Here is a 26,843-nt window from a genome sequence, read left to right as displayed (position 1 = left end):
GGCTTGGATTTTCTCCATCTGAGAAGTCCCTCTTAACAGTTTTGCAAAAACAAAGCCTTAAAAGATGTATTAGGCCTGCCTGTTGGGAAGGCAGACAGCTGGTGGTGGCAGGCTCTGTGTCCTCCTTCTGCTGTGCTGAGGACCAGTGGGGACACTCTAATCTGGAAGCCATGGTGCTGTGGCTGTGTTGCATCCCACCAGATGGCGATGTTCTTTATCTTTACAAAGATGCTGCCAGAGTTGGCTCAGTTCTTATTTACTTCTGCTCAGAACTCAGAAACTGGCATCCACCAGTGTTTGGCACCAGGCTTCAGAGAGAAAAACCCACTCTTCCCTCTGTCCACAGTTATTTTTGGCCAATTATTTTTCAGGATGTTTGGAAGCTCTTGGGCTCCCTCTACTGATACAGGAGTGGCAAACACAGTATTGTCATTTCACCATCTTGTGAAATAAGAGTAAGAGGATAACTGGAAGGCCTGGGCCCATAGTGTTTAGGACCTGGTGCTAAATATTCGAGCAAACCTGTAAAAAGAGCCTAGTCTTTGCTTTGGAATGTATAGGTAGATTAAAATGTGTGCATATGCCTTGTGTGACTTCTACAGAAAAATGCTCAAGAGAAGGCAATGATGACCTGGGGAAGATGAGAATGTGTCTTCATGCCGTCTTGGCCCCTCTTTCTTCTGTCCCGTCACCACCAATCTTTAAACTATGGTCTAGTTGGATTCATAATGAAGACTCACACAAAGCTCGTGGTCTTGAGGCCTTGTAATGTACTAGTGTAGTAGAAAATGGAGTTTTCATTTTGGTAGAAAAGAGCAGAGCAACAATCATTTGTGGAATCCCATGTTTCAAACCCAGAATCATCCTGTGTCCACACATCTCCTCAGCCGGAGTGAGCCTTTACTGTGGCTTATATCCAGGCTAGGGGACTTTACATGGGGTGAGCATCTCTCATCGGCAGCACACCTCCATTTCAGCTGAGCAACTAGGTGTCATAGTGTAGATAATACCAGCAGAGTTTGGGAGCTCTCTTTTTAAAAAGTAGTAAAGCTTTAACTGATTTTTTTTTTTCATTTTTGGAAAACATGGTGACACGGGTTTGGGATATGATCGGTGAGTTTGGAGAGTAGTGAGGAGCTTTGCGTGCAGGATGCAGAGCAAGATGTATACATGCAGCATGGGGATGACAGGTAGGGGACAGGGCTGAGATTAGCAGAGGGGAGTGAAGAGCAGGAGAAAAAGAATAGCACGTGCCAAGAGGATCAGTGTTGCTGAGACTACAGAGAGGGACTCCCGCAGTACGAGCAGCGATCAGTCTGGGAGTAGGAGGGAGACAGTGCACGTGAGCACAGAGTTGATTGATGGCAGGTGGCAGCCCTGTAGAGACTAGCAATGAGAAGGAGCCAGTGACTGGTTAGCAGACGACTCAGAAGACTGGGCAGACGCTGATGCAGTCCTGGGGCTGAGTGCAGAGGGAGAGGGACGGGTGTCGTGACTGGTCTCAGAAGATTCAAGTGAATTGTGTACTGTAGAAATGGCTAGAAGGAGACCCATTCGCCAAGGGAATGGAGGATGTAGACTATTAGCCAGATTATCTAATGTTGAATGCTCATCTTTGGCCTTCCACTTACTACCATGTAGACCGTTTTTGTGCTTAGTGACTAGTTGAGCTTTGTACATGGTAATATGAGTATTAAATAGCAGTTTCCTTTGCACAGTTGTGCATCATCTATTAGAAGGACTAGTACAGTGGGATTCCTGTTTCCTTTCATCTTAGTTGAGTGTTGTGGGGCGAGGGGGAGGGGTACCACCTGTGAGCTCCACAAGTATTAGTTATCTATCTTTGCGTTGCCTACATGGCTGAGTCTTTCCTTCCTGCCAGGAGATTTCAAATGACTCAGAGTTAGCAACCATTTTTTGTGGGTATTTTTTAACCCTCTTGTTCCCTTCCTTCACCTGGAAAACAAAAGGTTAACTAGACCTAAGAAAAACTTATTCGTGGAGTGGAATGTTACTGATAAGTACAGAAAGTTTGATGATGTGCATGCAGATTACCTTACAGTCTGGTTTCTTAAAAAAAATCTGAAACTTAGTGTTTTAAATCGGTTAAGTGTGAAATGTTTTGTGTAATCTCCACCCACAGCCGTGTGTGTTTTGTGTTAATGCTTTCAGAAGTGGAGGAGTTCCAACAGGCAGAGAGCACAGCTGCAGCCGACTGTGACTATCTTGTGGTGGGACAGCAGCCGGTCCCCCGGAGCAGCAGCACCTCTGACATCACTGAGCGTTTGTACTCAGATTCTTCTCAAGGTATGTGGAAGCTTCAGTCGTTTGTTTGACTGGTTGATCAATTTTGAGGACAGGGTCTCGCTCTTTTTCTGTGGCTGGCTGGGGACTCAGTTTGTTGACTGGACTGACCTCGAGCTTGCAGGTCCCTCCTACCTCTGCCTCCCGAGGACAGAGATTACTTTCCCTATGGCTGGCTGAGTCCTCAGTTATTAGTACAAAGCCATGGGTTTGGTCTTGGGATGGGGTAGGCTACAGGTAGTATTGCTTACTACACTTATTCTAAATGGAGGGGGAGGGAGGGAGGGAGGGAGGGAGGAGGAGGGAGGAGGAGAGAGAGAGAGAGAGAGAGAGAGAGAACAGTTGCATGTTATATATGTGTTGCTAGTGTGTATATGTGCATGTCTAGAGGCCAAAGGTTGACTTGAGTTATCTTTCCTTGATGACTTCCAACCTATTTATTTATTTAGAGGCAAAACGTTTTTCTGATGTTTGAAAGTTTACCAGTGAGCTCTAAAGAGGCTCTTGTCTCTGCTCTGCCTCAGGTTACAGCCCCATGCTGCCTCATCCAGCTTTTTACATGGCTTCTGGGGATCTAAACTCAGGTCCTCATGCCTGCACAGCAGGCCCTTTACCACTGAGCCATCTCCCCAGCCCAGGTATTTACTTTTTGATTTGACTGTAAGAATGTGACTGCTGGAAGTGAAACTGTCTTGCTATTTAATATATTTCCCTAACATACTCCTCAAGTTTGGGGTGACTGGGAACTAGAGAGGAGTCTGAAGTGACTGGAATAGAAGGGACAGAGAGAGTTCCAGAGTAAAGACACTTAGTAAGGCAGAAGGCAGAAAGAAAGCATGAGAGGCAGGAGGGCCAGGCTATGGGAAGAGCGGGAGGGGTTAGATGGGAATGGACTCTGGCCAGCTCTGTGAAAGTTTATTAGCAGCTCACAGACTCCACTGAGGTGGAAAGGAGCCCCTTCAGAGCATGCATCAGGTTTCTATAGCTTTCTGTGGTAACAGGGTGTGGAAGACAATAGCAAGTGAAACTGTCTTGCTATTTAATATATTTCCCTAACATACTCCTCAAGTTTGGGGTGACTAGGAACTAGAGAGGAGTCTGAAGTGACTAGAATAGAAGGGACAGAGAGAGTTCCAGAAACAGTCAGTTGTTACTGAAGCTGCAGACAGTGCTGATGTGTCTTCCAGTGAAGAAACAAATCTCAGTGTGTACAGTGTCAGTATATGTGTGGGCCATTCCACTTTAGTTCTATGAGTCAGTCAGAAAACGACCTGTCTTGTTTGACAGCAGGTTCTCCTGTCTTCTGAGCAGAGCTAGCAGGTGAGGGGAAAGCTTTTCCTTAGAAACTCCCTTGAAATAAGACATTGTAGCAAAAATAAAGATGAGGAAATATATGATCCGAAAACTCTCTGTTCTTGAAAGGGTTTTATGTGGATCATTAGGGATATGAGTATATACATTGTAGTAAAATACTTGCCCAGTATACAGGAAGCCCTGAGTTTAATTTTGACTGTCAGGGGAAACAAAGAAAAAAAATTACCTTAAATATTTGGGAGAACGCACCAGTTGCTTGGGGCTTTCCTCTAAGAAAAAATTTTAATCCGTTCAAGTTTTAACAAAGTTCACCTGAGAGAAGAAAAGCTTCAGCGATCTAGTGTACGATACAGTGTGCTTCCTTTCTGAAGAGCTCAGACAGCACTGCTTGCTTGTCTAAGGGATTCCATTAGCCCAGGCTAGCCTGGAGCTTGCCGCTGACTCCCCAGTCCCCGGGTGCTGGATTATTGGCATGCACCATTCTACCTAGCCAAGAGGAGATTTTTAAGTTCTCTGACCACATGAGTGAGGTAGTACATATGTGGATTACAATGATTTATCTATGCAGATTTCAAAAACAGCATGTTATATAAGATAAACATGCAATATTTGCTGTGTAAAAATTTAAATTAAAGGACTATATGACTACTTTGATTTTCTTAATTTGATTTTGATTTTTTTTTTCTAGGAACTGGTTTTATTTGTTGATTTCTTTCAAATTTATTGGCTCCATATTCTTCATCAGATGCTCTTATGATCTTTCCTTAAACCTTTACAGGCTCTGTGGTGGTTTTCCTTTTTAAATCAGTGACACCATTTCTGCTTTCTTATGCTAGTCTTTGCATTCAGACAACACAGAGCTGGCCTGGTGTTCCCTCCCTGTGCTTCATGGGCCAACCTAGGCAGCCCTTTCGTCCAGTGCTGCCTTCAAGCTCGCCTCCCCAGAGCGATGTGCTGCGTGCTCCTGTCCACGGAGCATACAAAGTGGAACTGTGACCACAGTGAACTGCTTTCCATCTGCTCCAACTGGAGCTAACTATGGGCTGTAGGCCCAGACTCTGGCTAGACTGGATGCTGCCAGTGCAGACCCATAATTCAGCACCTTTATGTATGCTATGACATCTGGATACAATGGTTTATCTACCTGTTTCTGCCTCTGACTGCCTGCCTGTCTGTCTGTCTCCTATTTTACCTTCTGAAACATTCATTTTGTTATTCTTACCCCTCTCTCTAGGTCAAAAGGTAGAAAATTCACAGAATTTGAGCTCTTCAGAACCTAAGTCTGTTCAAGAGAGTAAAGGTCACGTGACGCATGAACATGAAGGAGTAACAGTAAGATTTCTAAGAGAAAACCCCTCTGATGATAGTTAAAGTTTTTCCCAATTAGATTGATTACAGGTCCAAATTATCTTGAAGTCCCTTAAGGCTGTGCTTGCTTTGTATGTAAATACAGTCATTCTACAAAGATGGACGGGGTGCAGTATGAAGTAGAATTTACTGCCACATCTCATGTTGTACAGTTCACTTTTGAGAGGATATACTCTAAATCCTTCATTTCAGAGTTCCACTTCTGTATTTTAGATGGAATGCTGATCTGATACAGTATTCCTAAAGTGTATCTGGTGGGGTTTTGTTTGATTTTGTAAAGAAGGTATTATTTTAAAAAACAAAATATAAAACATAAAAAGAAACAGCCTATAACTCATTCTTTAAGATAACCTCTATTTGTGTTTTAAAACCTAGTGTATATGTGTAGAAAACAGATACTTGACAAATATAAAATATAAAGGGCCCGCTTGTTTGGAAGATAGTAGAGTTGAGCTCTTGTGTTTATGTGTTTAAGAAAGACCCATGCCAGCTTGATTGATAGGTGTTGCTTTGGCAACCAGTTTTGTTATTCTTGTTTGTTTTGGTTTCAGTGTTTTGTTTGTTTTGTTTTTGATTTTTCAAGACAGGGTTTGTCTGTAGACTGGGCTGGATCACAGAGCTCTGCCTGCCTCTGCCTCCAAAGTGCTGGGATTAAAGACGTGCACATGGCGTTGGCTTTGTTTTCCTCCCTCATTTGCATGTATATGGTTTCAAGCCTTTTGTTTCTTAGTTTCTGACATTTTTAAGAATTTCGTAGGTGCTGTTTTGTTCACTCAGCTACATGTTTGTAGAGTATCCACGTGTTATTATGTAGCAGTTAACTCATTTGAACTTCCTCTGCTGTAGTTCACTATGAATCTATCACCATTTCCCTATTCTTCCGTTGACGGCATTTAGATTCTTTCCAGTGTTTTGGTTTTCTGAAAGATGCAGCTGTGTGCCTTTCTTAGACATTTCTCAACACTTGCACGTTCAAATGTTTCTCTGTGGGACTCTCAGTAGTAGAATTAAATTACACAGTAAAGCATTGTTCTTCTCGACAAAATGGTGTTTCTTCCCCAAGTGCTCATATCTTCTCACAAGCACTCGTGTTGTCACACTTTTGAACAGTTTGCAAGTGAACTAGATGGGATATCATATTTGAATTTCTTGGATTACTAATAAAGTTTAAATTTCCATGTTGATTGGCTGTGAATTTTTATCTGTGAAATGCCAGCCAATGCCTTTTGTTGTTACACCCCCCCACCTTTTACTTGTATTGATTCTTTGCATAGTCTGAATATTGATTGAGGTTTTATTTTGACTATGTTTATAACAGACACCTTCCCTATGTGTGGCTGCTTTTTACTCTGGTGTCTTTGGTAAACACAAATCCTACATTTTTATTTTCTCTATTATGGTAGAATTTTATGGCATTAAAACATTTCCACTCCAAAAGGATAGAATATTCCTTAACTTTTTTTCTAGAAAACGCTTTACTTTTGCTCCACACTCTTAAGTCTTTTATTCACCTGGAAGTGTCTCTTGTATGTGGAGGGAGGGGCGAACTAGCTCTTCTCCCCAGCTGCTTGTTCTTGGTTTCATTTATTGAATCTAATATTTCTGTATTGATCTGAAAGAGAGCATCTCTGACATCTGTGCTGTTCCCTGATATATCAGCCTTCACTTTACTCTCGGGTGTTTCGACTCTGAACAGGACCACAGCATCTTAACATCCATAGTTCTGATTCCTTCTCCTTCTCTCCTCACCTCTTCTAATAGAAGTTAGTTTTTGAACTTACTTTTTGCCTTTCCTCGGTGCTGTTGAGATGCCGTCTTTCCATCTTGTCAGGTTGTTTCTTGTTGGTCTTTGTCCAGTCCTCATGTTTCACTGCAGAGCATCCAGCATTCAGGTACAGTGTATGCGTTTGTCTGTTCTATTCTATGCTATGTCTGTGTGTGCATGGATGCTTTTCCTGCTATTTTAGAGAACTCTTGTAATGATGTCTTCAAATACTGCCATCATTTTATTCAATATTCTCTTTTGTTCCAGAATTCTAGGTAGAAACAAACTAGACTTTCTTACCCTGCCCTCCAGGTCTTCTAAGCTTTCATTTATTTATATTATCCATTCTCCTTGGTTCTATGGATGTAGTCTGGGTTATTGTTTCACCAATAAAAGTGCCCCCTGTCTTTCAGCAGTTCAATAAATCTGACCTTAGGAGCTAGCCTTGGAGGTATGGCCTATGAGCTCCAGAGTGCAAGCAGTTTCCTTCCGATCTAGTTTTGCACTTGGACGGGTTTGGCCTCTCATACTACCCCTGATGTAGTGATTTGTTTTGGTGCTTCTGCCTCCTCACTACTGTGGGTTTTGCTTCAGAGTTCAAATGTAGTAAGTATATCTTGTAACTTCTAATGATCTCTTGTCACTTGGTCATTTTTATTTTCTCATCTTTTATGCATCTAACATGCTCACAAAGCCTAATTCTAGATTCTCTATCTGATTTGCTGAAATTATCTGGGGATCTAAATCTATCTCGTTTGTTTGTTTGCTTTGTTTTTTTATGGTACTCTTATGCCTGGTGGTTTGTTTCCTAAGTGCTTGGTAATCTTTGTTATGTTACCTCTTGGGCTGACCTAAATCTGTGAAAAACCCTAATGTCTAGATTAATGAGGTCTGTGCAGGAAAGCATTTGTATTTTCATCTTCAAGCAATCAGGAAGTGCCACTTTGGTCCTGACCTTCAGTCATTTTGCCACTAGCAATGATAGCACTGGCTTTACTCTTAGTAGGTTCTTGGATTGCCCTGAGCAGCTCCCTTTCCTGCACGTAGAACTTGCTGATTATGGGTCCATGCTACCTGCCCTGAGTTCCCTCCTGCCTTCCTTCTGCCACTTCATATCTGTAGCCTTCTTGAACCACTCTCCTGTCCTGTCAGCCAGTTAAGGTAACACTATTTTACATACTTTACACACAGTTTATGTCTATATTTTGCTTATGTACATTATTATTTATTCTGTGTAATTTGTGTATGTTTTGTCCCTCTAAGCGAACTGTAAATTGCTAAAGAATACAGGTTGCCTCCTGATTTTTTAATCCTTTGTGTTTGAAATAAGGTCCAGTGTTTACTAGTGGTCAGAAAGTTCTGTAGTGCAGCACTAGGAAGGTTCTGAGCAGCCCTTTGAAGTCTGGGTGGCGTGTGTGCTTTTCCTGCCCAAACATTCATGGGAGTTCAGGCCTCCTGCAGAATTGTGTGACTGTGTGTGCATTTGATTAAAGAAGCAAACAGAACTTCAAAATAAACCACTTGTGCAGGATTTGACATCCCTTCTTAGAATATCCACTCCGCTGTGTTAGTTGACCAAGTAGGGAATAGGAATTGGAGTTTCAGATCTTGAGAAACATGTAACTTAATTATACTAGCCTGTGAACATACCCTTCAAAAGGAAAATAGTCTTCAGTGTTTTGTTACTATTATTGCTTCTTTTATTTAAAAATAACAGTCTGGTAAAAGTTTCAGCTTTCTGGTAATGAAAGCAGCATTTCTTTTCATCTGAAGATCTTGGTTCGAAGGAGCAGCAGCCCTGCTGAGCTGGATCTGAAGGAGGAGTCACAGCAGACACACGGACGATGCAGGGAGAGACAGAAGAGTAAGTCCGGGCTCTGCGCATGCCTGCTGCAGAGTAGGCATGTTTCAGTTTCCTCTCTTTTCTAAGGGAAGTGGTTATCTTGTCAGTAGAGAAGATGTGGTTGTGGAGAATATTTTTGATTGGGAATTTAGAAATTATGTAGTTAATCCAGTTGGTGAAACAGTTTCCATTAGTTGCCTGTACCTAAGAGGCCTGTCTCTCTATCCCTGGGCCTTTATCCAGGTGAGAACAACAAGGGGGACTTAGGGGAGCAGACAAATGCATAAGAAAAAGCTACCTTCCCCACAAAGCCCCCACAGGGAAGGAACACAAAGCCCTTCAATGCTACTATGGAAGCCAATGGGCAAGTGTGTGAAAATGAAATCTCACTGGAATCCTGGGATGTTATCATATGCAAATCATACGAAGTCTGGGCCCTGTGCTGGGTTCTCCTGTCCTAAGGCCAGGTCTCCTTCTTGTCCGGAGTGGTAGTCCCTGCACAGCCTGCTGACCCTTACTGGTGTGTAATGCAGTTCTTCTCATGCACTGCCTTCCCCCTCTAATGCCTGTAGCACTATAGAGAATGCTCCGAGAGACCTAACTGCTGGCTCATCTGCTTATGGAGACAACTCTCAGTTCTTTGCAAGCGGATAGAGGACAGCGGGAGAGACGGCACAGTTGAGGGGGCGTCAGCAGTGGAAGGGAAGGGTGGGTGTTAGGAAGGGAATGGTGGGCGAATGCATTGTTAGGAAGTGGTCAGGTGGCTTCAAGCAGTAGGGTAAGGCTTATCTTGTGCCCAATTAAATAATTAACCACATAAGTCTTAAAATCTCTGCATAATTACATTGTGACAAATTTAAATTTCTAGTGTTTAAAGGAGAAACTTTTCAGTGCTCCAGATCTGTAGTGGTAGAACACCTCATTCCAGAATCTGCCTGCACGGTGCAGCCTGGTTTAAGTCTAAACACTGGGCTTGAAATAGCAGAGAACATGCAATGCTATAAAATCAGTCACTACCATACTCCTCCTGTTTTCACCATCTCCTCACGTATGGATGCATCTTAATGGGAACTAGGGCCTGGTGCAACTTTGGGGCACATGGAATAATTGAGCAACAACAATGGCAAGAATACTACCTCCTAAAACCTTTTATTGCCCTGTACTTAGAAGGTTTGTTTTTGTTAAGTAAGTATCCGTCAGGGATACTACTGAACCCAACCAAGTTGCACTCAAACCCAGCAGATCCTATCATCTGGGCAAGCGGTACTTGCATGGAGAGAATTCTGAACCTTATCTTCATATACTGCGGTCTCACACTGTGGTTGCTCTGTGTGCCAGGTGAAAGTACTGGTAGTGACACGGCTGTGGGCTACAGTAACGAGGCAGAGCTACCTGTGAGCCCTTGGCAGACCTGTGAGGAGGACCCGGAACTGAGCACTCCCACAGATGCTGTGGCTGACTCTGATGCCCGCCATTGGTTACAACTGAGTCCTACTGATGCTTCAAACTTAACAGGTAATTGTGTTTGAAAAGGATTATTGCTGCAAACAGGAGGTCCTGGAGATCCTCACTCCAACCCCTAAGCACAGTGTAATGCGATGCCACTTTCAACTACATTGGAGTTGCAGCTCCAATCACCTGCTCACAATTGCTTGTCGGTTCTTAGAGTCTTGGATGGAAAGAGTTTTGAAATCAGGCAGATGAGGAAGGAAGCCTGCCATGCCACTGTCTACCATAGGAAGAAGTGTTGGTGCCCATTACCAAGGTCTTTGGAGGCAGAAAACATTGTTGTTTTAGCTGCATGTACCACACATGTAGAACAGGGGGATTGGCTATCTTACTATTTACTTTTCTAATTATCATAAAAGACTTTATACACACAATGCAAAACTGTGACATATATGTGGGTGATCAGTCCTAATGATAAAATGACCAGCAGTGGACCGTTGCTACCCACTTTAAGATCTAGAAGAACCCACATTGGTGAGGTTCCAGAAGCCCTGTTCAAGCCTGTTATCTTCTTCCAGCAACCTGGAGTGCTGGCCCCATTTTTAAAAAATAATAATAATTCATGGAACTGAGGAGATGGTCCAGTGGGTAAGAGTGCTTGTTGTGATAGTTTAAGGGCTGGGTTTGAATCCTCAGGACCCATAGAAAAAGACAGGGTATACAGGATTTAACTCTAAGGAAATCCAATTTTACAAAAAGAAAAAAAAAGAAAATAAAAAAGACTTGCACTGCAGAAGCTCACAGAAAATGGTATTCCTCTGGAAAACAACCAAGAAACAGCACTGGGAGAGGTCAGGGAATGGATGACGTGTATTTGGAGATATTTGACTTGAGACCTCAGCCATGTCATCCTAAGTATGTTTTTAAATGCTTTACCAAGAAGCCTGTATATTTTATTAATAACATAACAATATCTAAAATGAGCAAGAACTGTCAGAAGAATAAAGCCTCCTATCCCAACTTCTGGTGTTTCCCCTGCTGTCTCAAAGAGAAGCAGTGTATCTTCCAGAGAAGACTTTTGCCTATGGATTATTACATAAGTGATCAGCCATAGGCAGTACTGGGCGGGGGGCCAGTGTTAGGTTGTAGCTGTTTGTCTTCTCTTCCCCTGTCGTGTACTTTGTAATGTCGGTGTTTATATGCGTATATCCTGACTTGCTCTTCCTGAATAAAGAAGTTATTTACTGAAGCACAGAACAAAACCTGAGTGCAGCTGTGCAAGCCTCTAACTTCAGCATTGTGGGGAGAAATAAGTAGATCTTGGACACTCAGTGGCCGGCCAGTCTAGCAGAAAAGCCAAGCTTTTCAGTAAAAGGCTCAGTTTTAAAGGATTAAAGTAGAGGCTGAGAGAGGAAGATACCCAACTGGGGCTTCCTCCTGCATGCACATAGGCATGTGTAGTTCAATACATGCATATGCACCACCCATACCACACAGACCTAAATAAGTAGGTAAGTAAGTAAATGATCTGATTTTCCCGCTGGGCATGGTGGCACACTTGTAATCCCAGAAGTTAGGATGTGAGCCAGGAAGCACAGAGGAAATAAAAGCCCATTTTCAAATGCTAAAATTCACACAAAAGTACAAATAAAGCCTAAATTTTATTCCAAATATTTTTCTTAATCAAGAAAAGTTATAAGTTTCATTGTGGCATAAAAGCAAAGTTAACCAAAATGTCTGATATTTTTGCAAATCCTTGGAATTATAACATTAAGGTGTCATCAATCAGCATTAATGGTATTTATATATATAATTTATAGAATAGGCAATGATCTTGCTGTCAATACTCTGAACTTATATAGGGTTTAAGATTTCTAATTCTGTATGGCTGTCAGGCTAAATCTCTCCATTTCTGTTTTGGGAGACCCAGAGAAATCATCCTCCCACCCCAACACATACACAAATACATTTAAAAATACTAGGAAGTGCCTGAGGCAGAGTCGGCCTCCGAATGCGGAGCTGTCTCTACACTCCCCACTATATCACAGCTAGAATACTAGTGTGAAGCCCTTTGAGCTACTGGAGGGTTCTTAATGCATGTATTTAGGGCCAGTAAATAAGAGATCTCTCCAGGATGGTACGATAGATCCAGTGCTGATTCTTATATGAATGTTCTTAAAGGTGAACCAGACGCAATTATTTTTATTGAAAAGAAAGAAAATTGGATGAGTGCTTTCTTTTGTTTGTCCTTGGGAAAGATTAGTTTTGATCCCATTTCAGAGTATGCATCTGACTGCTTAGCGTAGTGAGCTTTGTAACTCTGTATGGTGCACCATGTTGTGATTGACTCCTCCAAATACTTTGTTCTTCTTTGAAATACTAATTGGAGAGTCAGTACACATAGTTCAAGAGTTCACCCTGTCAGCCGTGGAAAGCACAAACTGTAATATGATGAGGCCTAAGGATTCTCACAGCTCTGAACTTAACTTTCTGTTCTCAAGAGAACAGTTTCTTCATAAAACAACAACAATGAAGCTCTTGTTAACCTGATGTTTAGGGGACACAGCGAGAGCAAGCCATCTGATGGGCTCGGGTGTGTGGCTCAGTGGGGGCACTTGCCTAGCATGTGTGGGACCCTGGGATTGATCACCAGCACTACAGAAAACAACAGAAGGTGTGGCTGTTTCTCACTGAATAAGCCTGCCTAATATCAGCGGCTTAGAATGAAGAAGGCGGGGTTTGGTGGTGGGGGTTGGGGGGCAGCCTATAGGCTGCTAGCATGTTTGCTTGCCGTTTAAACCATTTCATGTTACTGGAAACAAGGCTAAGTTTATTATGCATTTTTCTAACCTATACCTGGGCTATGTTTAATCAGCTCTATTAATACATGTAAACAAAATGGTGGTAATTAGGAGAAATTGTCTCTGAACATAGGAGTCACATAGGGAATCGAGTTTAGTGAAGAAATAGAGGATTTTTACCAAGCTCTGTTGTCTTTTCAGTGGGAGAAACAAGGCAAGGGAGAGTGAGCATTCTGTTGTAAGTGAACTCAGTGGACTCGAAACACTGAGGCTGTCTGGTTGACTGGGATCTGGTCCTGGTGTGGGAAAGGCAGGAGTAGATGGGCTGATTGTCAGAGACAAAGGTGGATATGTGGGAAGATGCTTGTGTTGGTTCCTTTATGAAAAGCACATACTCTCTCGGTGAGGAAGGAGTTTGCTCTTTCTACAGTAAGGTAAGACCAGGAGGGGCAGTTCCTCTCTAAGATGCACGGCCGGGTGCCATAGCATTAGAGTACAGAAAGTGAAAAGACACAGTAATATCCACATCAAGTCTGCCTCGGCAGTAACTCAGAAGTGTGGGGTGTCTGTGGCTCTGTTCTGCACTCAGCATTGTTTCTGAGCTCATCCTTTAGTTAACAGAGAAGCTTGTGACCTAGAAATACAGATTTAGATGCTGCGAAAATTATAAAAAAACGAGTGGGCCTGAGGAGATGGCTCTTTGTCATGGACTTGTCATGCAAGCATACAGACTGTGGTTGGATGCCTAAATCCCACAGAAAAACCAAGCAGGTGTACCAGTCACTTGTAATCCCAGCACTCAGGATGAGGGGGCCCCAGTGTAAGCCGCCTACCTAGACCAGATGGAACTGGCAAGCTCTGGCTTCAGAGAGAGACGCTTTCTCAATAAATAAAGTGGAGAGTGATTGAGAAAGGCCACCAATGGCAACCTCAGGCCCCCATATGTACTCACACTCACATATATGTGTACATACATGTGTAAGTATACGTGTGTACACACACACACACACACACACACACACACACACACACACACACGACAAAAAAGATGAATGAGTCACATCTACTGATCTCTTAAGAGTTTACAACCAAGGCAGAGGCTGTGTCCTGGTCATCTCAGATAATATGATAGCTGTTCTGAGTTTATATAATGTAGGTTAAAGTCCCAGGATGGACAACTAGACTGAAAGCATTTGATGTAAACTTTAGAACTTCGTCCTCACAAGTGTGAAATTATGGTATGTGATGGAGGGTCTTCCATACCTAGCAGGGAAAGAATGTACTATTCAATGGGTCCCTGTATGATAAATATTTAGCCATGGTGGGATAAAAGAAATAGAATCCCTATGTCACATCATGCACAAAGTCAGTTCCAAAGATATAAAAGTCTTAAATATGAAAAGGAAACTTTAATACACTTGGAAGAAAATGTCTTCCAGAAAAATAACAGAGAGAGAAGAAGTAAAAACTCCACCAATGGTTGGTCTTGGGGTAGAAAGGGTTTCTCAGTGACAAAGGAAAACAAGCAACAAAGGGCTGACCCTAAGAAATGTGGTAATAGTCCAACCTCAGCAAATCGAAAACTCACAAAATCAAAGAAACTTTAAAAATTATTTGACAATAAAGAAAATATCCAATAAAAGAAAAAATTATTTGACTAATTTGGACCCCAAAAGACAAAGCCCAACTTTGATATCATTCCTTTCAGGTCCCTATGAGGTTTACTGTAAGATTTGATAAGAGACAGCCAATGCCTTGCTTTGGGTGGGAGGAGCCAGTGCCTGCCTCTCATGGATTACGACATCCAGTCTGGAAGGCAGATTGTCTGGTGTGCGCACAGAGTGCCCCTGACTCTCAGGACAGGGTGGGTAAGAGAGGCCCTTAGTAAGTACCCCAAACCGATGAGCAGATACGCTTTAAGCTTTAGATATTATCTAGCTAAAAGTATTAATTAAATTTTAACCTTAAAATCATCATGTAGTTTCAAATCTCTCTTAGTTAATGTATTTATCACTGACCTGATTCAAATGTCCCTTACAGGAAGTCCTTCAATTACAGTTGTAGATGTGAATTGAGCACGATTCCCCTACACTGAAGTTGATTTGTAGAAACCATTTGTCAGTGTTCTCTGTCATCACACACATTTTGGGTGTTTGACCAGCCTCTGATACACTTGTATATCATGAAGTAATATAAAGAGGAAACAGTAAAGCTACACTGGCATGGGTAGACCGTCTTTGAAAGTCGGAGTTGTGATTGAACAGTAATAAAAATAGATGCGGCCGAGGACGAGAGTCAGGCTGCCAGGGAGCAGAATGCCAACTTGTACCCGATCTCCTGATCCCTGCGCTGGCCACTCGGCTTTTCTGTTCCTACAGTTAAGATGCTAACAAGAGTCTGAGAGGTGATACCATTTATTTTCAAAGAAAAAGTCTATCTTTACTCAAACTCTGTCAACCCCACATAAAATTATAGCTATATGAACTCGTTCTTTGGTCAAAAGTACCTATTTGCCAGTTAAAAATCTGTTCAATATTTTCAAATTTCTAATTTTTTTATTTATCTGTTAAAATCATGTATTTGGAGAAAGATGAGAAAATTTTACATATGTTTAAGAGTTCATACTTTAGTAATTTTAAAGACCTTTATAACATTCAGAAACAAAATGACATAGGCTGCTAATGAAATTAAAGCAAATATTTGGTATTTTGGAGGTGAACATGGAATTTTCTAAAATCTCTTAAATCCCCATTTTTAATCAAGCGTTCTTCATTGAGGACCCGTCTACATGTAAAATGTCAGCATCTGTTCAGGAACTCGTGCCACCAGCCGGATAATTTTGGGCAAAAACACTTTAGCTCATTAAAATCTTCACAGTAATATTGAAAAATGAACAGTCACTTGAAAACCTTCCTAAGAGCTCAACATATTTTGATAGTGGGAGACGTTGCCTATGATTTTAATCTCCGAGACGAGAATGATTCCTGAATGCAAAGCAGGATTGGAGCAGATTTCTGTACAGATCAAGAAACCGAGGGTCTGCCAATTGGTGGAGCACAGCAGGCAGGCGGTGAATATGCCCAGCCTTTATGCATGGGAGTTGTCACCATTTTAGCAGCAGTGTCACTGATGCTGGGGCTGCTCTAGTTTTTTTATGGCTGCATTAGAAAGTTGGGGAATTAGGATGAAACAGAGCATCACCATAATTTTCTTACCCACCACTAAGGAATTGAGGCAATAGACAATCTTATGGAGAGCAATAGATGTCATATCATGCTCCTTATTCACTTGAGGGCTTACGTTGATTCATAAGCATTCATTAAAGCGTCCTCATGTCTTTGCAGACAGCAGCTGCTTGGTACTATACTTGACTTTACAGGAGTCTTTTCTGAGGCTTTATTAAAGTCAGAAAATGAAGGGGACCTATGATTACACTTTACCCTCTGTGCCTTCAGGTTTCTAGACCTGGCTTATAGGAATTCTGAGTTTGGATGGCTATACATGTTAATGTGTCTTCTCCATGGAGTATATGGTGCTCCTCTGGAGGGAATAGACTTGTTTGTCCCTAAGAATCATCAGTGCTTCTGTGGACAGACTTCCCATGACACCACCTGTCATCCTTGCTGAATCTTTGTCTCAATGTCTGGGGAGCCTTTCCTCACTAGCATAGAAAGCTGTTGGTTCCGTCCTGGACCTGCTCTCTCCTTTTCAGATTCCTTCCTCTGACTCCTCGTTGACGCTCTTAGCCCCTTCTCAGGTGCATACAGAGGTGTGCTTCATTTGCTTAGAAGAGGCCTTTAAAAAATGCAGAAATCAGTTCACCCCTACTTGAATGGGATAAATGCTACAATAATTTTGGAATAGTTATGTAAATAAGAAGAGACTCATATGTGATATTAGAGAGAGAAAATACTGGCAGAAATGGGAGAACTCAGTAAATTCTCACCAGAGATTCAAAGGAGGAGAGCAAAGGTGACTTAAACAAAAAGCGTAAAGATTTAGAAATAAGTCACACATATTAGGTACCACAGTAAATGTAGATGAGCTCGTTAAAGGAGAGCAGACCGCCAGTGTAGTTGTGGGTGGACAGCTGGGTAAAATTTAAAGTAGAAATCATCAGAGGAGCAATAATTCTACATTTACCCGCACTTCCCGGCCTCCAAACATATGAAGCAAAATTTGGAAAAAAGACATGAGAAATTACTAATAAAACCATTCTCACCAGTGTGAGGATATGACTTTGAACCTCAGAACCCACATATAAGCCAGGTTTGATGGTGTGTACCTGTCATCCCTGTGATCCTTTGAGGACATGGGAAGCGGAGACAAAGCAATGCCACTAGCTCATGGCTGCATAGACAACAGTGAACAAGAGAGCCTGCCTCATACAAGATGGAAGGCAAGGACCAATACTCTGAAACCACAGACATGCCTAAACGCACGTACATATACACACACTCACACAAACACACACACACATGCAGATATACAATCACACATACGCACCCTCACAAAAACATGCAGATATGCAGTCATACACACATACATAAACTCACACACACATACACAAACACACAGATATACACTCACACAAACACACACACATGCAGATACACAGTCACACACACACCCTCACAAAAACATGCAGATATGCAGTCACACACACATACATAAACTCACACACACACACACACAACACACAGATATACACTCACATACACACACACACACACACTCACACAAACATGCAGATACACACATACACATACTCACACAAACACACACACAAACAGGCAGATACACACTCACACACATACATACACTCACACATACACACACACACTCACACAAACATGCAGTTGCACAGTCACACACACACACACACGAATTTTAAATTGTAAGTAAAGCTTAGATGTTGATACTGTTTTAGGACTGGTTTGTTAATTGTAATAAATATTTTAATGTGCAAGGCTGATAACAGAGAAAATGTGTGGATTATACTGATGTTATTTATATTTTTTCATGAATCTCCAACAGTTTTTAAATATGTCTGTTTTTTACAAAAATAATATGAAGAACAAATTGTTAAATAAAAATGTATTAAGACTAAATAAAACTTAGGGGCTAGAAAAATGGCCCAACGTTAAGATTGCACACCATTCTTGTAGAGACCCTGCTTCCATTCCAAGCACCCACATGGTGGCTCACAACCATCTGTAACTCTAATCCCTGGAGTTCCAATGCCTTCTTTTGACCTCCTTGAGCACCAGGCACATACATGATATATGTACATACGTGCCGCAAAACATTCATAAGAATAAGGCAAATAAATCTTCAAAAATGTTAAAATAAAAAATGAAATGAGGAGTTTTTACAAATAAGGTGAAGCTGGGTCTAATGGCTGAGGCCTTTAATTCCAGCACTCAGGAGGCCAGGCAGATGGGGCTGTGTGTATTTGAGGACAACTTAGTCTATATAGTGAGTTCCAGGACAGCTAGCCCTGCACAGTGAGAGCCTTAAAACAAAAACCAAGTAAGTAAATCAGTGAAAAGGGTGTTTATTACCTCCCCTTTTTTTCCTTTACCCTGATGCAACTATAATGGCAAATTGGAAGGATACTCGTCATATGTCAATATGTCATACCCCTATTCCCTTCAACTAGACTGTAGGTGGTTCCTAGGCTTTTATGTTTCTGACAGCCTTCAGAGTTTCAAGGACTGCTAGTTGTGCCTATCTAGTTAACAAATATATACAGCCCCACTTGTTCCCTCCAGTCCTTAAGCCACATCGAAAGAGCTGTCAAGTAATTCCACAGGACACAGGTGACGGCAAAGATAGTAACAACCAAAGAGCAAAGAGGATGAGGTGTTCTAGATGGAGCAGCATGGACTCTTGTCAGTATCCCTGACAGCTTGACTGAAATCATTGTAACCAGAGGACTAGCCATGGTAGGTATCTATATAAATAGGAGGCAGTGATAGGCTGAACACAGGAAGCCAGTGCATTGATTTGGGAATAAGTAGTTGAGCACAGTGTCTCTCATCCTATAATTCCAACATTTAGGAGGCTGAGACAAGAGGAGGGCTGATAGTTTAAGGCTAGACTGCATTACAAGGTGAGTTCTAGGCCGGTCTAGGGTAAAGAGTGAGTTAGATCTAAAGAGCAACAAAGAACAACAAAAGCAGAAGAAAAAAGAGTTATCACTGCCCACAAGCTGCTGACTTTATTATAGAAGATAAAGTAAGTAGATGACAGGGTTTCCCAGCAGAGATCACCACTGAACTAAGTACAGAGATGCTGTCTTGGAAACAGGGATTAGATTAGATAAGAGGTTAGCACTCAGCAAGAGAGAGCTTATTAGGAAAATTGTTTCCTGGAATTTGAGTTCCAGGAATAAGAAAAAAGCATAAGGTAGGTGTTATAAAAGTACTGTTACTCTCCTGAAGCAGTTGTTGTTTTGAAGGCTACTGCCCCATTCTACTAACCAAAGCCTAGTCCTGGAAGCTTTTAGAATCTGTACAATCTTATCTAGGCCTAGAATGTTTTCAGCCTCTGATATTTACTGCTGAATAAGCTCACTCTTTCTAGTTCATTATGAACTCTGGCTGGCTGGCTCAACTCAGCTGTTCTGGCTCAAACTCCTCTCCAAGCTGACTGATTCAATTCAGCTCCTCCCAGTTTCTGACTGAATTGCTCTGCTTGGTCTCATACTACCTTAAGCAGTCTGTTCTAATCTTCTGACTCCTTTTCCTCTTTCTCTAACCTGTCTCTATACAACTATCCCAGTAAAACTTTGCCTTCTCTCTCTACACTGCTCCCTTAAGTACCTCCCTTTCCTTTCTCTGAGAGTTGGGCATATCCTATTCTGTTAAACCATTTTGTCACTTTGTCTGCCACTCAACTAGACATCACTTTCAAACAAGGGTGCTTCCTTCTACAAACTAACTTCATTGTTTGGAATTAAAGGTGTATACCAAGCGCCTGTCTGTAGTCCAGCCAGAGGGATTAAAGGTGTTTGCTAAGGGCTGAGCCACATCACAACTAGAAACAGATTTTTTTTTTCAGTAAAATAACAGAATCTTGGGGTTCACAGTGTGATCAAATATCCTGCAACAAGGTATGGAAGTATCTCTTTGTAATCCCAGAACTCAGGAGGCTGAGGAGGCCAAGTTCAGGCCAAATTGGGGGTCAACGTTGGCTGTATAGTAAGATGTTGTATCAACAAAAACAAAACCAACAAATAAATACATATGACTTTGGGTTGCCTTAACAAGTAGAACTTCACTCCTGAGTTCAATATCCAGGACTCACATTGTAGGAGAGAACTGAGTCCTGCAAGCTGTTCTCTGACCTCTACATGTTTCCCATGGCATCTGTAAACCCACACACATACACAAACACGCACGTGCAAACTAAGTAATTTTTTTTTACCCAATTGGTAAGATATAATTGCCCATTTAAACATACAAATCCCGGTACCATCCGCCCCTTGAGAACATTAATAACAACGTGTAAATACACAGAGCAGAATCTTAACATCACCTGCCATGGCTTCTCACCCTCTCTCTGTCTCCCTTTCTATCCTAGTCTCCTCCTCTTCCTTCAAACTTCTCTCCCGCCCATCCTTCCTTCTCCTCCAATGACAGGCCTCCTTCTATCCTGTACTTGCCCCTCACCTGTACTTTACAAATTCAATGGAGAGGTGGTTCTGGTGAAGTCACCTGAGTTCTGAGTATGTGACTAGACAGCTGTCCTTGGGGCAGTGGAATTAGCATCAAAATACAGATAACTTCAGGGCAAACCACAACATTTCCCCCTTTTTGTCCAGTTAAAAAGCCTTTTCACTTATATATAATTTGAGTACAATTATTATCATTCTATAATTTATAAAGCATATGATATTCTCAACACCCAGTCCATCACTATATCAGTTAAACAGAACATTTAGTTTTCATTCCAGCTTAAGAAAGATTTAAAATCTATATTGTATCTTGGCTAGCTTGTATACTATCGGATAACTATCCAATAAAATATGTATATTTAGAGTTAAACAGCCTGGTAGGATATGAGACTATAATGTCTTCAACCCCGTCAGAAATCTGGGAATGACCAAATCTCTATACACATAGGAAGCCTAACACGGCTTGCAGAACTGAGAGATTGTAGAGACAAATCTCCACTAGCAAACTCCCCTGTTAGCAATATGTGAGCGCAAGTCTTCAGCCTTTAGGTCCAAAATCAACTGACAGACTCTAGAAATGCAGATTTTGAAGGGCTGATCACCCTGTCTTGGCAGGGTTTATCAGTCAACTATTCTGCATAATTTGTCCTTTTCTGGACAGTCTTAGTCTGCAGAGGAAGCAGGCAGTTTTGTCCAGTGGCTGCCTAGGCACAAAGTATTGCCTCACCTGGAGGTAGAGATGTTCAAATTCTTCATTAAATCTGCCAAAGGGGAACTGTTAGGAGCAGATATGTCTCAACAAAAGATAAATAATAACTTTAAATCTCAAATTTTGTGGATTTCTGATGTTTTTGAAAACCATCTATCCATATAAGACGATCTGTACTGTTGTCTCCATATCCTAAATTTTATCTTGAAAGTACTATCACAAACCCAGAGCCATGACTTTGCTATTTGAATCTTAACTCACAGGTGTAATCAACTCAGAAGTTTGTAATGATAACAATAGAAGGACTGGCTCTAAACCTTGTACTTTTAAACTCTTTTGACAAATAAATTCTATATACCAAAACAAAGATATGATTTAAGCTTAGTTACCAAATGAGATTATGACTGTACAATTCAATCTAACTAATTCCTCCCTGTTAAATTACAACTAATTTTAAATTCCTCATAAAGACAACTTTAGAATTACCATTTTCACCCCCCCCCCCAAAGTCCAGGGAATTGGGGCGACGACTCCTCTACAACTTCTTCAAGCTGTACATGGGCGTTGACATATCCTTGGGGGTAGGGGATAGGAAGAATGAAGCGAATGCTGTAGCCCATGTGTCCTGACTGGATCCAGCTGAAAGTCCTTGAGACCAGGATTCCAAGTAGGCACATTCTACAAAATACAACTCTTAAGACAAAAGTTTAGAATACAGCTATCTTTTTGTTTGATTCTCCTGAATCTAATTTTCAGGCGGTCTACCTCTATCAAATCTGATCAGTATGACTCTGTGAGGTTTCCAGAGCCAAATCATACCTTTTAAAAACACAAAGACAAAATCTTTATCCCAAAATACTGTGTTCCTTAGTCTGTAACCAGGAAAGCTTGTATCTTGCACTCTTTCCCAGAGTAATAATATAATCATAAAACTCAAAGTCACACCCATTATGAAGTAAGCTAAACAATGAGCCTGATAGGCTTTTGTACTTTGTGATATCAGGAAATTAACCCAAAATTCCCGTGGAGCCCACATTAAGAGAATCCAAGCTTCCTGTTGTGGTAAATATCAAAAGTAACCACAAACCCTCGCTAGCCGGCATCAACGAGCCATATGGCCTTTAGCGGGGTGATTCATAAAACAAACCAAATACTTTCTATCAATTCCAATATCAATAAGCAACATATCAAACCAGGACTTTAGCCCAAAATATCTCAATCTGTCAAGCTCTCTACCCAGAGCCACAGATTTTTATTTAACCTCAATAATTTCTATAATATATGTCTGCATTCACTCTCCCTGGTGTTACAGACACTCGTCACAACTCTCTACTTGGAGTTAGTGACCAATTTTTCCCTATCTAAGTTCCGAACCATAGATGAAAATCACTACGTGATTCGGGTAATCTCTTTACTCTCCTTAAAACAAACTTAAACACCTTCTATCAATTCTAAAACCAATAAGCATCTTAAATCTCAGGACTTTAGCCCAAAATATATACATCTGTTAAGCTCTCTATCCAGAGCCACAGATTTTTCTTTAACCTTAATAACTTCTATAATACCTGTGATTAAGAAGTAGCCTGTCTAACTAGGATTTCAACCCAAAATTCCCGTGGAGCCCATGTTAAAAAGAATATGAGTATCCTGAAAGGCTTTCTAAACAACTTTCTTTAAAAATGTAATCTCTAACTCTCTGAGCTGCCATTACTTATCACACAGCAGGGGACCGACAGCCTGCCAACCCAGGCTACTTCACCCTTTCTTTGTTAAATTCCCGCCCTTGAGATATCACACGAGTTAAGATGGCTCCGGCCTACTCATACTTGGAAAATAAAAACTCTCTCTCAGCTCTTAAGATTACTAGTGGACAAATACAGAGGCGAATGCCAGCAGCAAACCACTGAACTGAGAATGGGACCCCCGTTGAAGGAATCAGAGAAAGAACTCGAAGAGCTTGAAGGGGCTCGAGACCCCTTATGAACAACAATGCCAAGCAACCAGAGTTTCCAGGGACTAAGCCACTACCTAAAGACTATACATGGACTGACCCTGGACTCTGACCTCATAGGTAGCAATGAATATTCTAGTAAGAGCACCAGTGGAAGGGGAAGCCCTGGGTCCTGCTAAGACTGAACCCCCAGTGAACGTGATTGTTGGGGGGAGGGTGGCAATGGGGGGAGGATGGGGAGGGGAACACCCATAAAGAAGGGGAGAGGGAGGGATTAGGGGGATGTTGGGAAAGGGAATAACACTCGAAATGTAAATAAGAAATACTCAAGTTGGGGTTGGGGATTTAGCTCAGTGGTAGAGCGCTTGCCTAGGAAGCGCAAGGCCCTGGGTTCGGTCCCCAGCTCCGGAAAAAAAAAGAACCAAAAAAATATATATATATATATATATACTCAAGTTAATAAAAAAAAAAGATTACTAGTGGATTCTTGCCCATCACCTTGCTTCCCCATCTGTTGTTGTAAAAATATAAAAATAAAAAGGTATTGTTGTCTTTTACCCACTAGGTCCGCACCGCGGTGTCCCTAGATATCTGCTAGATATCTTGGCAGAAACACATCCCAACTTTGCAGTGGCCCAGACCAGTCGCACCACACTCCATTACATCACTTAAATCTACACATTAAAGAACACACAACACAATAATCTTTGACCCAATTGGTAAGATATAATTGCCCACTTAAACATACAAAGCCCGGTACCATCTGTCCCTTGAGAACATTAATAACAGCGTGTAAATACACAGAGCAGAATCTTAACATCACCTGCCATGGCTTCTCACCCTCTCTCTGTCTCCCTTTCTCAAACTAAGTAATTTTTAAGCCTTAATCTACAATACAAAGTACCAGTGTTCAGAGCGTGATGAAACTCGGCAGGCATCATGCCTGCATGGACATCCACTGAGCCCTGGCCATGTGGAGTTGTCAGGAGGCTCACTCAGTGGTAGAATGCTGGTCTAGTATTTGTGAGGTCAAAGGTTGGATCCTGAATGAGCAGATTGTGTTAGAGATGTTAGAGTGTGTGCTTCTAGGTAAAAGAAACCAAGGAGAAGGACTGAGTACTAGAATTGGATTTGTCTGAGACACTAGAAGAGGCAGGCCTGGAAGGGCCAGCACTCACAGCAGCGGGTATAAAGTGTTTAGGCTGAGGAGTGGAGCTAACTGTGACAGAGGTGCTCTTCAGACCGCAGGGAGTGAACCCTGTCCTGGTTATGGGGGATGAATGGTGCCTTTCATGACTGCATGTATTCCTTAGACCTAAAGGGCGTGAAACTTTCTGGTATGCAAATTCTATGTTCAATAAACCATCAAACCTGACACAGATGTCTCTGTACCCTAAGACTCTGGGTTGCCTCCCATCATGGTACTCATCCTACTCAAAATCCCCTCATCTTGCCTGCTTCGTAAAATCCTTCACATGATCACCCCAAGTTACATCATTTTTTTGTTGGGCATTCAGTTGGAAAGAATCAAGTGTTTGACCTTAACTGATTCTCTTTTTCTGTTCTACCAAATTCTAAACCATTTTATCTTAATTAATTTACCAAGAGTTCGTAAAACTTAGTACAGGTAATTTGCAACAATGCTAACAGAAACCGTGATGATGAAATGAAGATCATGCTGACAGAGGTACTCCACACTTTCTCACAGACAGCAGGGAATGCCTGGCAGACGACTGCAGCATAATTGCTGGAGGGAACCTCACTGGTTGGCACCCAGACTCTGCTGCTGTGCTGTGGCGAAGAGTCTTGGGAATCCTTGGAGATGTGAATAACATCCAGTCACCGAAGATCCATGCCAAGGTTTTCGGCTATCTCTATGAACTGTGGTACAAGCTGGCCAAGGTGTGTTCTGATGTTCATTATCTTTTATACTAATGCAGAAAAATTAACATGCCTCATTTAATATACAAACTATCGATGACATTCTGAAATGCAAATTAGGTATTTAGATGAAGTATATTTGATGACTCAAGAGTAAATCATGGTATCTGTAGTTTTAACACTTTACTAAATACCTGTGACTTACTTCCTTTAGTCCAAGTGTATGTTAGTAAAAGATATTAAAATAGGATACTGTTTTATTTTGATTGTATAAAGTTGGGAAAAAGAAAAGCAATAAGATAATTATATATCCCTTTTATAGGACAACCAATATTAATATATATATCTATTTCCATGGATAAAAAAAGTTTTACCAAACTAAGAATAGATACTGATTTGTTCCTGTCTTTTATTTTTATACTGAATATACATTTTCCATTATTAAATATTTTCCCAAAACATGACTTATATTCATATAGCATAATTTATGAAATCATTTCTTACCACTTGGAGTTCAGAATCTCCTACGTATTCACACAATAGAAAAACAATACCATTCTTTTGTGTTTAACGTTTCAACTATATGTAGTAAGAACACACAACTTAAAAGGACAAGATTCTCATACTAAAAGAAAACTCAGTAAATACTACACACTCTTATTCCTGTATAGAAAATGGGAGTAGTTTCTTGGCTGTACAGGACAATATTGCTCTGCTGGAATAGAAGAATGTTACGTTGCCCAATTCTCTTTTGAATTAGATACGAGATAATCTCGCAATAAGCCTGGATAACCAGTCGTCTCCATCTCCCCCACTCTTGGTCCCACCACTCAGAATGTTTGCATCATGGCTATTTAAGGCAAGTGTTTATTCTTTATTGCAATTTCCTCTTCCCTTCTGAAATTGAGTTTAAAAATTGTAATTGCCCAAGACTGCATGTTTTGAAGACAGGCTGGGTCTTACTATAGCCAGTGCATCCCACATCTCCAAACAAGTCTTCAGGAAAACTGAGAAGTAAATGAAATGTTGAAATGTCTGCATCTGGACTTGATTTAATCTAGAAACATCATCTCCTTGGCAGGCTACGACTCTGCCGAATGAATATAAAGAAGGCAAACTGCAAGCCTACAAACTGATCTGTGCCATGATGACCAGACGCCAGGATGTTCTGCCCAACTCTGATTTCCTGGTGCATTTTTACCTTGTGATGCACCTGGGATTAACCAGCGAGGACCAGGTATCCTGTAGCTCTTTATCATGGTGTGCCACGATGGGGAACTGTCGTCACACTTTGTGTGTACTTCATGTACTCTGAAAATGCACCAGAAATGCTTAAGTCCTCAGCGGCTTCTTTCTCTTCACACCTACGGCCTTCAGCCGTCTAACCAGGGCTTATCACCTCCCTGCCCCTTCCCCTCACCACCCTGCGTGCTAACTAAAGCTGAACTTTACTTCGCAACCCATATGACCCAGTCTCTGCCTCTGTTGTCAACTCGAAAGCACCATCTCAGCTCCTTTTCTCTATGGTTCTGGTCATTTAAAAATATCTGGAGATTCATGTTTTAGTAGTTGGATTCTCTTTATAAGGTACGGTTTTCCTATGAACTTAGGGTCTTAGCATTTCTTGAGTGGAGTTACTTTTATTTCTTCCAAAGAAATAGACATTTAGTTAAGTAGGAACAAAAAGGTTCAAGGCCCTCACAAAGCTACAGTCTCCTCTTTGTAGATCCTGGATTTAGGATTATAGGATGTGGCCAGTATTTGGTCTGGCTCCCTT

General features: G+C 41.4%; 1 protein-coding gene across 1 annotated transcript in view; it reads left to right on the top strand.

Moving 5' to 3' along the window:
- Window positions 1-26,843, top strand: part of Ralgapa2 (Ral GTPase activating protein catalytic subunit alpha 2) — a 270,387-nt gene that overhangs the window by 100,782 nt on the left and 142,762 nt on the right. The window contains exons 17-24 of the mRNA XM_032904353.1: window positions 2,173-2,307; window positions 2,829-2,942; window positions 4,853-4,950; window positions 8,525-8,615; window positions 9,933-10,109; window positions 24,894-25,087; window positions 25,827-25,925; window positions 26,148-26,303. Coding sequence (XP_032760244.1) covers window positions 2,173-2,307; window positions 2,829-2,942; window positions 4,853-4,950; window positions 8,525-8,615; window positions 9,933-10,109; window positions 24,894-25,087; window positions 25,827-25,925; window positions 26,148-26,303 — 1,064 coding nt within the window. The remainder of the gene's footprint in view (window positions 1-2,172; window positions 2,308-2,828; window positions 2,943-4,852; window positions 4,951-8,524; window positions 8,616-9,932; window positions 10,110-24,893; window positions 25,088-25,826; window positions 25,926-26,147; window positions 26,304-26,843) is intronic.

Source organism: Rattus rattus, chromosome 5 (assembly GCF_011064425.1).
Source record: "Rattus rattus isolate New Zealand chromosome 5, Rrattus_CSIRO_v1, whole genome shotgun sequence".
NCBI classification, from domain to species: Eukaryota; Metazoa; Chordata; class Mammalia; order Rodentia; family Muridae; genus Rattus; species Rattus rattus.
This window is presented reverse-complemented; position numbering and strand designations above follow the sequence as displayed.